The sequence below is a fragment of the Ochotona princeps genome, chromosome 16 (genome assembly GCF_030435755.1).
Source record: "Ochotona princeps isolate mOchPri1 chromosome 16, mOchPri1.hap1, whole genome shotgun sequence".
NCBI classification, from domain to species: Eukaryota; Metazoa; Chordata; class Mammalia; order Lagomorpha; family Ochotonidae; genus Ochotona; species Ochotona princeps.
The window spans coordinates 7,241,708-7,258,168 of record NC_080847.1 but is presented as its reverse complement, the minus strand read 5'-3'; the positions used below and the strand labels follow the sequence as shown (position 1 = coordinate 7,258,168).

At 47.7% G+C, this 16,461-nt stretch overlaps 1 protein-coding gene across 1 annotated transcript; it reads left to right on the top strand.

The window, feature by feature from the left end:
• The first annotated feature begins 2,989 nt into the window (after nucleotides 1–2,989).
• NUDT7 (nudix hydrolase 7) lies at nucleotides 2,990–11,866 on the top strand. Its single transcript, XM_004584204.3, has 4 exons — nucleotides 2,990–3,111; nucleotides 4,906–5,059; nucleotides 8,132–8,290; nucleotides 11,204–11,866. The coding sequence occupies exons 1-4, from the start codon at nucleotides 3,077–3,079 to the stop codon at nucleotides 11,549–11,551; spliced, it is 696 nt and encodes a 231-aa protein (XP_004584261.2). The 5' UTR covers nucleotides 2,990–3,076; the 3' UTR covers nucleotides 11,552–11,866.
• Nucleotides 11,867–16,461: the final 4,595 nt, after the last annotated feature.

Genomic DNA, 16,461 nt, shown 5'->3' with positions numbered 1-16,461 from the left:
ATGTGGCCAGGATCTCAACATGCCTGGATGGTCTCAGCTGTAATGTTGCTTTTCAGCCCTGGCTGGCTGTGAATTCTCCCCTCTCTCTTTCTGAAGCTGCCATATTGTTGAGTGTTAAAAGGAGGGAGCTTTAACTACTCCACATTAACTATCTCCCTTGGAAGCCCTTAAGCCAGTATCTTCAACCTTTACATCAGAATCATCTAGAAGCTTGCTTAGAAACACATGATCCTGGGTGAGTTGTGACCCAGAGATAGAACCTGCTGGGTGGGATCTGGGCCTTTAAGTTACCTAGGTAACATCCCATCCTTAGGTGATTTCCATACCAAGGACCCCTGAAGAACTGCCTCAACTTCCTGTTTAAGGGGGCACAGCTGTGCCTCCTAAACTTGTCCCATCTTAGGAGAAGGGGGCAGGACGGGGGTGAAGACGTTGGAGGAGAGAGGTCACTGGGAAAGGGTAAGAGGGGAAATACCTGCTCCATGAAGTGATCCAGCCAGCAGAGGCAAGCATGACATGATGGCTCCCCGTCTGCAGATCCCACCAAGCCCAGGTCGGAAATACTGCATGAAACACTTGCCTCGGTGCTACAGGCGTGCAGGCCTTTTTGTTCCTGTTCATTATTCCCAGACAATACAGCATGACAAGCATGCATGGTATTAGGCATTATGCCTGGTGTTGTGAGGAGTCACATGGGCTAACAAGTAGTTAGAGCCTCTGTTCCCTGTGAAGTTACTTTTTGAAAATATAGTCTTGCTTGCCTCCTATTTTTGCTTCCCTTGGAAAGAGGAGTTCCTCCAGACTTGTGACTTTAACATAAGAATAGCGACTGGATAGAATTATGATTCCTTATGGAGGACCACTGTAGTAACATGGGAAAATCTGTCGGGGGGGAGGTTGCGGGGGGAATCCCAGTCTGTATGAAATTGTACCACATAATTCAAAATTCAAAATAAAAATATATTAAAAAAAAAAAAAAAAAAAGAATAGCGACTGGGCTGCTAGGTAGAGCCTCTGCTGGGATGTGAATTCTGCTTCTCAGTGTACCTTTTTTACCTGAAATTTTTAAAGGGCCAGGAAGTCCCATTGATGTTTGACCACATCAAAGTGAAGTGTCACCTTGCATCTCCCTGAATTTTTATCCTGAGGAAGCAAAGTGATGGGGCCAGAGATTTCAGCTTGCCATGAACACGGGAAGAGGGGACAGTCAGTCACACCCTTCAGACTAGGCACTAAACTGCCCATTGTGAATGAGCTCCCCTCTCTCCCCTTTGACTCCTTTGTCCCCCTCCCTGAGAAGGTGCAGAGAAGACACACCTCCACCATTTTCTGGGCTGATTCCTTCCTTGGAGGTTCCTCCTGTCACTACGGCAGGAGACCTCTCTCACTCTCTCTTAAATAAATCTTGCTTTGCACACTGAAATTGTCCACGTGAAAATTCTTCGTCTGTGCTGTCATCTCTCATTCCCTGCAACAATATTGTAAGCACCTGCCATCAGAGTGGTCATAAAGCAGATGGGAGGAAGTGCTCATGCCGACACAATGCCACTCCATACAGGGACTTGCCCACCTGAACATTTTGACATCCTGCGGTTTCTGAAAACAATGGTCTTCTCCTGAGGTCTCCCTCGGGCAGTTCAAAAGTGCACAAAATTCACATTGCTTGGGCATTGTTTTCCCAGGAACTCCTTATTCTTTTCTGTTCTCTGCAAAACCTACACAGACCCCATGCCTGCTCCCAAGCAAAATTAATTGCCTTCCCCACTGCTTCTCATTCCCCAGCTCCTTGACTGGTGCTAGCATTAGAGCTAATTGTTTGTTGTAGGTCTCTTTCCCAGACAGCCTGTGCACCCGCTGGGTGCTGGTAGTTTGCTTTATCTTTGTACCACTCAAGCCAGGCCACAGGGTGGCCAGGTGTGTGGTCTGCTGGCCAGCCAGTGACACTCAGCCTTTACCCTGGGCTGTGCTTTGCGGAGGGACCTATAAGCACAGTGTTAGAATAACCTTTCTGTAGCTGGGCTCCTCTGCAACAGTTTCCAGAACTGTTTTGCTACCTGCCCACTGGTGAGCATAAGCTATGGAAATGAATCATTTCCCCCCATCGACACTGCCAATTCACCTTGCAGCTCTATTGTTTCACAAGTGCACACAACACACAGGACACTGTGATGCTCCCTGTGCTGTGGCCTCCAGACTTCACAAAACCCTCCTACTTTTCATGACAGCACTGCTGAACTTGAAAGAAGAGGCTGGGCTACACAGCCTTGGTGTTCCCCCAAACTATCTCAGGATGCTGTTTTTGATGTTGAGGCTATGCGAACACCTGCTACATTCTGACTTCCAGAGTTAGCAATACGGAGAGTTTGGTACCACCCTCACACACCAAAGAGCTGAAACTTATTTCAGTTAATAAGCCTTCAGGCTCTCCCCACCGTTTACTCTGCTACCACAGAGGCTGTGCCTAACCCCGACTTACTATTGCTCCCTTTTCAGAAAGAAAACCAATCTCCATGCTGCTATGGCTCCCAAAACCTTCCCCCTCTGCTCCCAGCCATGCTGTACAACCTGCCCTCCCCCAGACAGGACTTCCTGCCCAGGCTCCGGCCTCCTGTTCCTGTAGCCCCAAGTGCTGCTCTGTTCACCTTGGCCTCTTGAGTCCCACCCAGGAGACAAGATTATAATGTTACTTGGGGCTGCATTTATTTTCCTCTTTTGAAAGGTAAACGCAAATAGTTCTCATGGGTCCCGAACTCGGGGCCTTCAGTGCCTGCCCAGCAGTCAGGTCAGCCAGCCCGGTTCTCCTCTACAGAGTGGGTGGTGTAACCACGGAAGCCCCAAGAGCTGGGAACTGCACTGTACTGCGCCAGGCTCCGCCCCCAGGCGCAGGCCCCGCCCCGGCCGCAGGCTCCGCCCCGTCCCACCTCTGGGTCCGCGTCTAGCCCCGCCTCTCGCCGCAGGCCACGCCCCCTTACGCTTCGCTCCGCAGCCCCGCCCGAGGCCAGCACTGTTCTGCGCATGCCCGTCCCGGGAGCACTTCGGCCGAGTTTGGGATTGCAAACCCGCCACCTCCTGCACCATGTCGCGATCCTGTTCCCCTCAGGAACTTGACAGGTAAAGCTTTCCCGGCATTGATCTCGGCGAGAGCCGTAGAGGCCTTTGGATCCCGCCAAGCTCACCCGCCAGGCGGGCTCCGGTCCTGGACCTTCATACCCGAGCTGGCTGCGACCCACAAGGTGTGCACACGCGAGGGTCTGGCCCCCTTGGCAGCGCTCTCGCTCTTGAGCACGCACGCTCCACTGTGGGCGCGGGGACCTCCGGCCTCCCGCGGGGCGTCCAGTGCTCCGGGCAGTCCCTCTGCCAGTCACTCCGCTCCCGGCACGGGTCTCCGGTTCTGGCTTCTCCCTAAGAGAAAGCCTGGCAGCTCAGTCCACTCACCAGGCTGTCCGTCCATTTGCCTTTTCTGGATGTGGGGTGTGCCAGTCGATGTGGCCTGTAAAGTGTGAAACCCAGGTGCCGGAATTCGAGGTCTCTTTGTAGGTCATTTAGGTCGTTTTTGAAACCCACTGCGGTCACTCAGTCACGCTGCGCGAGCACCTGGAATCCTGGAGTTCAGACGGCAGCAGAGTCCTCCTAGAGCAAGGGTCCATTTCCTGGGTTGTTGTGACAGCATGCCACAGACTGGGTGACCCAGAGCAACAGACCCTGAATCCTGGCATGGTTCTAAGGACGGAAGTCCAAACTCCAGGCGTCTGGAAAGCCGTGCTCCAGTCACCCCTGGGTGGGGGACCCTGCCCCTGCCCCTTACAATTTCCTGGTGACCTCTGGCCCCACGTGGCCTATGGCAGTATCACTTCAGCCTCCCATTCTTTCAGCACCTTCTTTTTTGTGTGTGTATTTTTTCTTAATTCATTTATTTTCAAAAGTGGATTGACAGAGAGATTGCCCATGAAGCATATCCCTGAGTGGCTGCTGTGGCCAGGGCTGGGACAGACAGGAATGGAGCAGGTGACCTCCAGCCGGCACGCTGATGTGGGACACTGTGACAAGCAGGGCTTAACCTGCTGAGCCACAACCCCACCCCCTCTCTGTGTCATCTTACGAGGACACCAGTCATGGGATTTAGGGAATACCCAAACTCTAGATCTCATTTGAATGAGACTTAACTGATGTCATCAACAAAGGGCCTATTTCTGAGTAAAATCCACATTCCGTGATTCTACATGTATAGAAAGTTGGGGAGAGGGAAGAAATGTACCCCACGCCAGTCACCATATACACCAGAAACCGGAAATGCACCTGTTAGAAGTGTACCAGTACACGTGAACAAGACACCGTGGGCACTTATGAATTCAGACAGTTCCCTGGGTCCATACAAGGAGCTGGAATCAAATATGAAATCTCAGGCCCTCCACCAAGTCACAGTTGAGGCCTGAGCCCAGGAGCCTCTTGCCACTGAGACTCGAAACCATGGTGCTAGAGCCGTGACGGCATGAGGGCTTCGTGACAGGATGTGAGGGTCATGGTACGAGGTGGGCTAACCTTACAGGGCCTTCTTCGGTGAACCTGGCTTGTCTGAATGTAACAGAATGGAAAGTTCAACTTCCATTATTGAAAATTGGCATTTTACCACTCGTTGATTTTTAAATTTAACTGAAGACTTATAGTGAACTCATGGCCTAAATTGTGTGCTCAGGACTTTATTTTTTTCTGTCTCATTTACTCTCTCCAGCAGTCATGTGAGTTAGGAGTTGCTATTTCTTGTATGTTATTGAAAACTATGAGATAGGAAGCCCCATATTCAACGAGGCAGGTATTCAACATGGGCAGGACTGGGAGGCTTTTTGTTTTGTTGTTGTTGTTGTTTACTGCTGTTCTGGTTACTAAAATGGCATGTTTCCATTTTAGAAACAATCTGATAGAGATTGCTAAGGTTCGCTTGAAAAAGCATGATGTTGGGGCCAGATACTCTTGCTCATCCCCTGACAAATATGCTGTCCTCATACCGTTGTTGTGGAAAGAAGGAAAATTCCACCTGTTGTTCACCCTTCGCTCAGAGAAGGTAAGTGGACCCAAAGGCTCCTGGCATGGCGTCAGGCCCTTCAGAAGCCCTGGAGAACGGTCACTGTGATACAGTCCGAGGTCATGGTGATACACCTCAAAACTGTGATGTTGAAGGGGTACAAGAAGGTGTTGGATGACGCAGCATTCTCAAGAGATGTTTTCAGAAGGAAAAAGAAGGAATCTAGCTAGCAAGCTAGGATGCCTTTAGAGCAAGGTCACTTAACCCTGCTCCTGTTAGCAGTTGAGCCTGCCTGGGTAATTCCTCATTAAGGAGTTCTGTCCTGTGCATTGTAGGATGTTTAGCTATATCTGGCTTCTACCTGCCAGATGGCAGTAACACACACACACACACACACACACACACGACCTCTGTGACCTGCATGTCTCCAGACATTGAGTCCTGCCCTCTCTGGGACTGGCCTTGCAGAAAAGGACATATTGCCTCTTCTAACAACCACTGTGTGAGATTCATCCCCCACTGGATCCCACTGCAGCACAGATTGTAGCAGCTGAGGTCCCTGTTGAATGCAGGCTGTATCCCTGCCCGCTGTGTGATGTTGTCTTAGCTGCTCACCCTCTCTGTGCCTTAATGTCTTCATTTGTAATGGGAAGACAAAATATTTCTTAAAAAGATTTATTATTATTATTATTATTATTTTATTCAAAAGGCAGATTTACAGAGAGAGGCCAAGAAGGAGTAACAGATATTCCATCTGCTAGTTCACTCTCTAAATGGCCACAATGGTGGGAGCTGAGCCATTCTGAAGCCAGCAGCCAGAAGTTACTTCTCAGTCTCCCACATGAGTATAAGTTCCCAAGGCTTTGGGCCACCCTCCACTGTCCTCCCAGACCATAAACCAGGAGCTGGATGGGAACACAAACTGGTGTCCATATGGGATGCCGGTGGAGGATTAGTCTGTTGAGCCACCATGTCAGTTCCAAGGGAAGAAAAAATATTAACCCCTGTTTCATAGGACCCTTCTGAGGATTTTACAGAGTGACAGAAGTACCTGGGAATGGGCTTTTGGGTCAGTGTTGAAGATGCCACAGTGATGTCCATATCCCACACTGGGCAGCCTGGATTCTGGCTACACTCTCAATCCTACCTGCTAATCCTCACCCTGGGAATCAGTGGGGATGGCTCCTCTTTAATTCTGGCCATTGCAGGGATTTGGGGTGTGATCAGTAGGTAGCAATGCTTCCCTTTCTCTACTATAAATAAATAAATAACAGGTAGGAATGCTAAGAAGGGATCTTCCCCCATGACCTGGTCACCTCTCAAAGCCCCAATCTCCTGGTATCGTCCCCTGGGTGTGACGATGCCAGCACATTAATTTGTCAGAGACTCAGTCACACCATCGCTTCTAGTTTGTCCTTAAATCTATAAGGCAGTCCAGGGGCTAAAAAAAATGCCAGGATGATCTCTTGGTTTAGTTTCTCAACATCAAGAACTGGCCTTCTGAGTTCCTTCCTGTTGTGAAATCCTTAACCTGAGCCAGGCTGTCCACGTGGTCCCGCCATAGCTGATGTCACCACTTCTGTCGCTCTGCGGGATGCACCTGCACCCTGTCATTGCCTCGGTGGTGAGAAGTGCGTGCAGCCTCCTACACTGATCAGCAGGGAGGGGACAGCAGACAGTTCCCAGGTGTGCAGAAACCCACTTGGGTCTGCTTGCTAAGGTTGGTCCTGCAGAAGACAGAAGTGTGGAGATTGTTGCCTCTCTGCCCCTTGCTCAGGATTCTTACTTTCATTTTATTTTATAAAGACAGGGAAAGAAAAAGAGAAACAGAGAAAATCTTCCATCCACTATTAGCAAAATGATCACACCAGCCAGAGCTGGGCCAGGTTAAATCCAGGAGCCTGGAACTAAATGTGGATCTTCCACATGGGGACAGGGACACAGGAACTTGGACTGCCAGTACTGCCTCCCTGGGTGTGCATTGGCAGGAAGCTGGATCAGAAGGAGATCTGAGACTTAAGCCCTGACATAGGATGTGGGCATCCCAAGCAGAAACTGTTCCTTCAGGCAGGTATGCAGAGATAAAAGGAGATGCCGCTGGGGTCCGTGCTCACAACTCCAGAGACCACAGATCATTTCTGTGCTTTGTTGAACTCCTACTAAACTTGTGATGTGCTGGTTAAGAGCACAGCTTCTAAAATTAAACAGTTGTTTATTTCCCAGTTCATTGCACAAACCTGGTCAGGTTGTTTCACTTCTTTGAACCTTGCTTCCCTTGTCCAAAAGTAGAAATAAAGAGATGTAAGTGTAGGACATGTGTCCATCCGTGAATAGATGGATACACACATGGTAACATATTTTCATATATGTAGCAGAATGCTGTTCAGCCACAGGAGGGATGAAGGGCTGATATGGGATACAAGGTAGGAGGGGGAGAACCTCAAAAACACGTAGAATGGAAGAAGCCAGGCCTCAAAGGTCACATATCATGGGGTTCCCTTCTACATGACATTACCTAAACTGCATTAATCCACAGAGACAGAAGCGGAAACAGGGGAAGGAGAACAGGTGTCGTTTTGAGGGAGATAAAATATTCCAGAAATATATAATGGGGGTAGTGGTTTAGCACTGTGAATATATTCAAAGTCAGTGAAGTTTTCATGTTGCAAATATTATGTAAATTTCACTTCATTAAGAAAAAGAGTAGCTTATAGAACTATTCCTAGGATTCAGTGAAAACAAAAATTCTTATAAAGTAGCACTCCTGGAACATGGTAAGCACACACTAAAAGGCTCAAGAAACTGATTAGTAAGACTCGTCCATTATCCTAATACATGTTTCAGCTCTTTCCTACAACCAGTGTTAATGCGTTTGTGGTATCTTTCAGGCTTAAGTAGAAGAGAATGAAGAGTGAGGAAATGTTCCAAATTTTCTTACAAGGAAAACTTTTAAAAGGGAAAAAAAATCTGTCTTAACCTTGTTTACTACTTAATTCCATCAAGATAGGGATGGTCCCTGAGCAAGATGCTTCCATTCAGTAAGCGTTTGTGGGGAAAATGAACGGTTCCCAAACTGGAAACACATGTGCTGCTCTGTTCCTTCACATCCAGCTCAGAAGGTCGCCTGGTGAGGTTTGTTTTCCTGGAGGACGGTGGGAGCCTACAGACACCAATGACGCGGCCACAGCTCTGCGGGAGGCCCAGGAGGAAGTGGGGCTGCAGCCCCACCAGGTGGAGGTTATCTGCTGTCTGCTGCCACAACCGCTTCAAGTAAGGCCCGTCCAGCCTCTCCTGAGCGTCCATGGTCCTCCGGTTTTAGTGCTTGTCCGCACTTGACCCCAGAGAGGACTGTCCACAAAGCCGACAGACCAGCTCCTTGGATGAACTGAGTCCCTGGATAGCTAAGAGGCTGTGGGCAAGCCCCTTTTCCGCACTGTGTTTCCTGCCCTGCCCCCAGAAGGAAACAGGTTGCGCTCCATGCGTTGGGCTCCATGGAACCCTCCAGATGCTTCTGATGTCTCATTGGTGCTCATTCACATTGACTTTCCTACAGTAGACATTTATTTTAAAAATTCAATACGTCAAAAGTAACACATGCTCCAGGGTGCTGTGGACCAAATTTTATCCCCTTGGAGGCCACCAGTGCATTACCTTTGCCTTAAAGTCCTTCATTTCTGTCCAACCCATGAAATAAAGCTTCTCCACGGGATGTTAATGGAGCATTCTGCCGAGGTCACTAGGCAGGCTGCTTAATAACCATGGCTGTTCATAACTGCATTTCCGTGAGTCAAGATTCACTTGACAGTATCTGACAAAAAAAGCCTACTCTACCCCCGCTCCCCCCAAAAAACAAAATATTCCCAAGCTGGTATATCCTGATTATTTCCTATGAATTCACCACTGCAGTCTCATTATTACACTGACTTGAGAAGGGATAAATATTGTTTTTTAGGTTGGATGACAATACTATTTTCCCAGTCTAAACATTTGGATGTAAACCTTTCATTTGAGTCTTACAGATTTACAGAGACGTTGCCAGAATACCAGAGAGTTCTTGTGAGCCCTGTGCCCATTTTCCGGGATGGCTGGATCTTCCATCACTGTGGCATGTTAGGGGACCGTACTGCATTTTCCTTCCCCTGCCTTCTAGCCTGACCCATCCAGGATGCCTCCTGAGGCTTCTCTGGTCAGTGACAGGTTCTCAAGATTCCCCTTATCCTTGTGAGCCTGGCAGTTGTGATGTGGCCCAGTCAGGTATTTTGTAGAATGTCCTTCCAATTGGGTTGATCTAATAGTTTTCTCTTGGTTAAACTGGCAGGGTGGTGGTGGTCATGATTTGGGTGAAGAATACCACAAAGGTGAAGGACCTGCATCACAAGTAGGGATCAACTTTTTAATGTTGTGTAACAACTGGAACGCCAGTGGCTTAGGTCATCTACTATATTCCATTTGGTTTTAAGTCTTGATGGTACAGTGTTGTGAAGATCAGTGGCGCTGAAACAACATCTGTCTTAATTGTGTAGGTTCCCCTTGTCACTTCCTGGTGCAAATGTTGGAGCACACCATTAATTCAGTTAATGGTCTGCGTTGTCTCTGTTCTTAAACATGTGGTAGCTGCCCCTCCTTTGAGAGTTTCCTGTGGATCTGTGTCACCTTCTCTGCCTCCCAGGCTTACCAGGTGCCTGGCTGGCTTTCTCCACCCATCTACTCTTGAGATGCACCTGGAGCTGCAGATTCCTTACACTTTCCATTTCAGTGTCACATAACTCTGATCAGATATCTGCTCACGCTAGCCTCAGGCATCTCTCTCAGTATTTCCATTAGATCAGGAAGTCGTTCATTTAACAGGTCCCATGTTAAATGAAATCCTTCCTCCAACACACACATGCATACACACCATATAATGTGAATCATATAATCATATAATGTGAACTACAGGAGAGTAGTTCAAAAAATTGGTAGAAGATATATATTAGGCCTAAGCTATGTGCTGATTTCAGAAGTCTTAGCATTGAGATACACTTAAATGTTGCAATTCTGTTGTCCCATGAACTTGTATAGTGCCATATAAAGTACTTTAGATATAGCTTATGTATGTGTGACAGATCTGTGCATTAATGTTCCCATACATGGAAATAAATGATAATATTACAAGTTTTGCCCTTGTCTTTCTGAGAGATAAAGGGGTCTGTCACATTGTAAGATTACATCCAAATGTTTAGACTGTGAGAGTAAGACTGTCATCCAATTTTAAATTCACAATATTTATCCCTTCTCTAGTTAGTGCAATAATGAGACTGTTGCAGCGAATTCATATGAAATAAGATCTGGATGTATCAGCTTGACTTGTATAGTTTTTTTATTTTATGGATATAATAATAATTCACCTCAGCTTAGACATCCACCAGCTGAAGGGTGGTAACTACAGCTTTGGGCAGCTCCAGATATGTTTCAGCCTTATACATGGTGCATTATTTCTTGCTGGCAGGAATTTACGAAACACATATACAAATTCAATGGCTAGGTCAAGGGATTATATAATATTGTCAAATCGCCATTTCAGACTGCCATCCCAGGTGTTTATTTTCACCAAGTCATCTCGCACTTGCCACCTTGTGAAGGGCAGGTACTCCCCGCATCTCCCAGGGGTGTATGTTTAATTCTGGAGCAAGTTGTTCCCTTTTGACTACAATCTTGGGTAGCTGACTGATGGATACCGCAGCTACGGAGGTGGGCAGAGTTTGTATGGGACATGACTTGTCACTCCTCCTGCCGGACCAGGAAGAGGCAGTGTAGATTTGGCACATCACCAGAGCAGTGGAGTCCTGGTGGACCAATGACGTGCTGCACCCGGCATTTCCTCTCCTAGTAAGGACCAGAGCGGCACGCGCTCCGGTTTCCACATCAGGAGGGGTGTAAAAGCCACCTGCATGCTTCTTTGTGTGCCTTTTCGTCCCTGTGACTCCCCGCTTTCTCTCTGCCTCTCTGTTGTGCAGAGAAAAGGCCTGAGAATGGACTTGTCCCCAATAAAGGCCTCTGTCAATAGTCGGTGAGGCTTTTTTATTTCCCTGGTGGTCGGCACACCTGACACGGACAGCTTTGACATGTATTTGGTGTCTTAGCCGAGCTAGCTGGCACAGGCTTTCAAGATTTCACTGTATATTCTTTGTTTTCTGCTTGCAGAATAACATATGGGTAACCCCAGTGGTGGGCTTTATAGGCCACAACTTCCAAGCCCAGCCTAATCCCAGTGAAGTCCAAGATGTGTTCCTGGTGCCTCTGGACTACTTCCTGCATCCACGCGTCTACTACTGGAAGCAAGTGACATTTGCTGGCTGTCATTTCATCAGTCATTTCTTTGAGTACACAAACCCTGAGAATGGTGTGACTTACATAATCAAGGGACTAACCTCGCACCTTGCCTTGCTGGCTGCCATAATTATTTTGGAAAAGAAACCCACCTTTGACTTGAGCATTGATCTCAAGAATCTAATCCTAGCCCTTCCTAAGGAGGGCATCAGCAAGTTATGATTTGTGAGACCAGTATGCAGAAATCTGTCCAAAAGGTCTGCAATGAGCTTCGCAAACCACAGTCATTCTGGCTACCAGAAGCTGTCAGTTGTGACTATTCTTCCTGATATGAAGGTGGGAAAAAAATAAGAAAAACAAAACACCTTATCTTTTTTCCCAATTGCCTTCTGTTATCTGAGACAATAAAATCTTTCAAATGCAGATAACTATATTGCTGCATAATTTCATCCACCCTATGTTAATAATATTTTTCCTATCTTATAAGAATGAGTATCTGGCATATAATAGGCACTTAATAAATATTTGTTCAATTTACTCATGTAGTATTTATCTTGTTATGGGAACTACCTTTTTGGTAATCTGTTGTTAGATGCAGCAGAAACTTCTGGCCACTCATCCAAACCTACTATACTTTCTTCCATGCCAGAGGAATATAGGATGGATGTATAGCATCCCACGTAGGCACAGTAATACCCAGAAGCCCTGATTCCTAATTTAGGACAGTAGGATGTGAGTGAAAGATTAACCTTGCAGGTCATCTCCAATATACCAAATAAACCATTTTCCCAGAAGTTCCATGAGCTATAACATGGACTTAGCTGCCTTGACCAGGCACAAGAGGTTAATTCCTGGGAGGGTGTGGCAGAAGCAAGAGACAGTCAGACCTTGGCTCTCTGGAAGACTGTAGAACAGAGCAACCGACAAACTTGGGTTGTTCCCTTTGGATCATTCCATGAGAGAATGGAGACAATTCTGTCATTTCTTTGCCCCTGTAATTTCAGGTCATTGTGTTGCCATATCACTATAACCCTAAACAGTGCACCAGGACACTTGAACATGGCTGTGAGATGATGATCTGACACTGCCTGTGCAGGTCCTGTGATTTTCACAGAAGTGTCCTTGTGCAGTGTGAGGTTGAGCAGCCATAAGGAGCTGAAATTTGTGGGAACTGAGTGGCTCCAAGGCTAACAAGTGGGAGTCAGAAAGATGCCCCCAGGTGGCCAAGGCTGAGAAGGTCTGACCTCAAACAAGCTTCCTGCCAAAAGTCAGAAAGACTACTCTCCTGAACTGGTACCTTGACATCCACTACTGCTCCTGGCGACATCTCCACCATATATCCTGCTTTAGGATTAACAGAGATGGCTTCATTTAATGAGGACATGAAGCATCCTGCCCAAGGCCAAAGAGGCCAGCAAGTGAAGCAACAACCACAATGAATTGATGGCTGCTTCACATTTTACAGAGTGTTGCTCGATTTTTACAAAATAGGATGCCCACACGGAACCAATCGATCAGCCCTGCAACTGCCCTTTGCTGCTGACTTTTATTTGCCGAGGGTTGGCAGAGGCAAATACTCAATCTGCTGCTTTGCAGCCGTGAATGTCTAAATGGCACCAATCTGGCTCCAGCTATGAAAGCAGATGTTGGTTAAGCATCCCCATTAACATTCTGTAACTAGCCCTGCATGAGCAGGCCTACGCTGTTTCTGAACAATTACAGAGGATTTGTAAATGTGTATTTATCATCTGACAGTGGTATAATTGCTGGGTGCAAGGCTGACCTCTCTGGCAATGCACATAGCCTCGCATCAGAATTCTCTGTACACTCCACAGACACCAACCTGGCTTCTGGGAGGACTACAGTCAGAGTGACACTCATGGCTGTGGGAGTTCAGTTGCTGGTACTTAGTAACAGAGGCGGTGCCTTCCGCATCTCCATAATTTCTTTCTACTGGTAGATTTTATGACATCTTGGAGGAGGTTCTGATTAAATTTCAATTCTGCCTCAAACCGAAGGATCCAACAAAATGCAGATCACAAGGAATGTACATAAGCATAGAACAAACTAACCCCAAAGAAGGTCGAACACAGCTGAGTCTCCAACACCCTGAGGCTGTCAGCCTCCTTTGTGCGTCCTGTTTGGGTACAAATAACCTGGATTGCTTTGATAAATATATAGAAAAGCAACTCGTGATTGCCTGGAGAAAGAGGCATCTGGTCTAACGTGGATCACCAAGCAGGTCACCAGTAGCCCATTAGCATGTTCAAGGGCAGGGTTCTACGTGACCTACACGCACATCACAAAACATGTACTCTGTCCATGTTCCATACATGCTGTGGATTCAACCTTCCAGACAGCTCAGCTCTAACTTCTTTGCAATGCTGCAATGTTGATACGAAGTCACCAAGAGCCCTGAGTGTAGATCAGCATGCCTGAGATACTTACTGCTTCAGTCTCTAAATTCTGTAAACTTTATGCATTCTAGCATAGTCTCCTCTGCAGCCCTATAGGACTATAGGAAGCGATGCTGAGCCCTGGGGCATGAGCACCAGCTCTGGCAGCAGTCTATCCTGTGACCTTCCATACATGGTGTGTTGCCTATAATCCTCTATTTCCTCTCTGTAACATGAAGACAGGCTTTCCACTCTAGAACTGCCGAGGGATTAAATGAGTGACCACAAAGGATCCTTTTACCTAAAGATATACCAAAGTGTTCAAAACTGCCTGGGAAGTAGCAAGCACTCAGATACTTGTTCACTAATAAGTATGGTATTATTATAACTCTAAATAGTATCATCATCATAATAAACATTGTTATTTCTCTAATTCGGAGTTTTATCATTTTACTATACCACAGTTTTCAGTAGGTTCTTGGTTTACAGTCCTTTTTAAAATTTTTTTTTGATGATCTTTACATAGTTGATTAGGGCACAAAGGGTCAAGGGCTGGAGAAGAGGAGACAAGACCATTGTTTCATATTCTCTTTTATTCCCTTCCTATAGCTGGGGAAAGGGGACAGAGAAAAGGAGAGGTCACACAAACCTCCCTACCATCCCAGGTTCCTCGATATGGGGCATGCTCCAAAGGCACTACTCAAGTGGTTTTGATAGTTCAAAAGTTTTGAATTGCTGCTGATCTCGCCACTCCAAGCATGATGAAATCTCTCCAGAATCCACTGGCTGACATAGTCTACCTTAGATTCTCCGTTTGCCTAGATTTTCACTGCCAGCACTTGGCTGGGGTAGTTGATTAATTTGTTCTGTTGTCCATTCTCTGTTCTGGCACCAGGTGTCCTCTGCAGGTTCTAACGTACCATGGTATCCTCCATGTGCAATTGGCCATGCTGTCTACTATTTTGTTTAAGCCACTGAAGAGACCCAGCTCTGACAAAAGCACTCCGTGGTTGGACCAAGGACTCTGCAATGTTCTCTGTGGTTAGAGTTCTGAGTCCAGCAGTTCATTTGGGGAGTCCCCAAAGAAACTTCATCTGAGGTGATCCCAGACCTGATTCTTGTGTGTGCTTGCCACTACAGGGTCTGGCACAGTCTGTCCCCAGTCAGCTTACATGCACACTGGTGATTGCAATTGCTGGGTCAGTTTTGTCTCCAGCCCTCTCCTCTCCTCAGGCCAATGGGTATTGCAGCTTAGCCCAGTCTCACCCACCACACGCTTGGCCACATAAACCAGTGGGAGCTGCAGCCTAGTTGGGGTAACCCACAATAACCCCCACCAGGCCCACCCCTGCCCTGGTTCTCATGCTTGCCAATATGTACAGCAGACTAGTTCAGTTCTTATGCATGTCAGTGGGTACTGAAACCTAGTTCAACCCAACCAGTCCCACTATTCAACCCACACACATGCTAGCATGTGCCACTCTCCATCTACCTATGCCTGCCCCCATCCTGGTTCTCATGCTCACCAGTCGAAGTAGCAACCCAAAAGGGAGGTGCCCACTATTTCCCTAATGGGCCCACTCCCACTCCCAGATCTTGCACTCTCCAGGTGGTTCTGCAGTTTAGTTTGACATAATTTGCCACCCTTGCCAGCATCTGCCAGCTGATGTTTGCGGCAAAACCTAACCAACCCACACCCACTCTGGCTTATGTATGCACCAGTAAGAACATTCAGCACAACCTGGCTTTCCCCTGATCCAGCTCACATGAGGCCAGTAGATGTTGTAGCCCTGCCCAAACTGGTCTGACCCATTCCTAGCTTTCACACTCACCAGTGGGAGTAGTGGTCCAGCAGGGGAGCCCCATGCAGTCTCCCTGCTGTGTTTTCTCCCTGCCTCCAGGTTCTCACATGTGCTGGTTGAGCGCTGTGGCCCAGTGTGGCATGGCCCACCTCATCTCGGCATTTGCCAGTGGGTGCTGTAGCCCGGTCGAGCCTGGCTCACCCCCAATTCTAGCTCACACTGGTGGGGGCTACAGCCCAGCCCAGCCCAGCCCAAGCAGCCCACAGTCCCAGCCATAATGTAAACTGGCTGGTATTACAATCCGACCTGGCCTGACCCACACACCATTCTGGCTCTCAGATATATTAGTGGGTGATATGAATGGCCTAGCCCGGCTTGCCCCACACCTGAGCCAAATGTATGCCAATGAGTACCATTACCTGGCCTGGTCTGGGCTACATCCTGCTTGGTTCTTGCATTCACCTGCAGGGACTGTGTCCTAACAGAGAAGTTGCCAAGCTCCTCCATCAGAACCTCTCCCAATGCCAGATCTCTCACACAACCAGTGGGTCCACGGGCCAGCCTACTTAGTCCACCTTCTGTCCTATCAGGAACAATGGCCCTTCCTGAGTAGCTGTTACCCTTTCTGGTTCTTACTGCTGGGTGCTATAGCCCACACAAGCCTGATCCATACCCAGATACAGCTCACAAATGACTCAGCAGGGAGAGACTTTGCTCAGCCCATGCTACACCTATCCTGGTTCTCATGAGCTCCAGTGGGTTCTGGAGTCTAGCCCAGTCTTGCACACCCCAGGCCCAGTCCACACTCATGCCAAGGGAAACTACAGCCATGTCCAAATCAGACCACAGCTCCCACTCCAGCCCTTGCGTTCACCAGTGGGAACCATAACCCAGCCAGGGCATCCCCCTTAGCTCGCCAACCAGACCTGTTCCC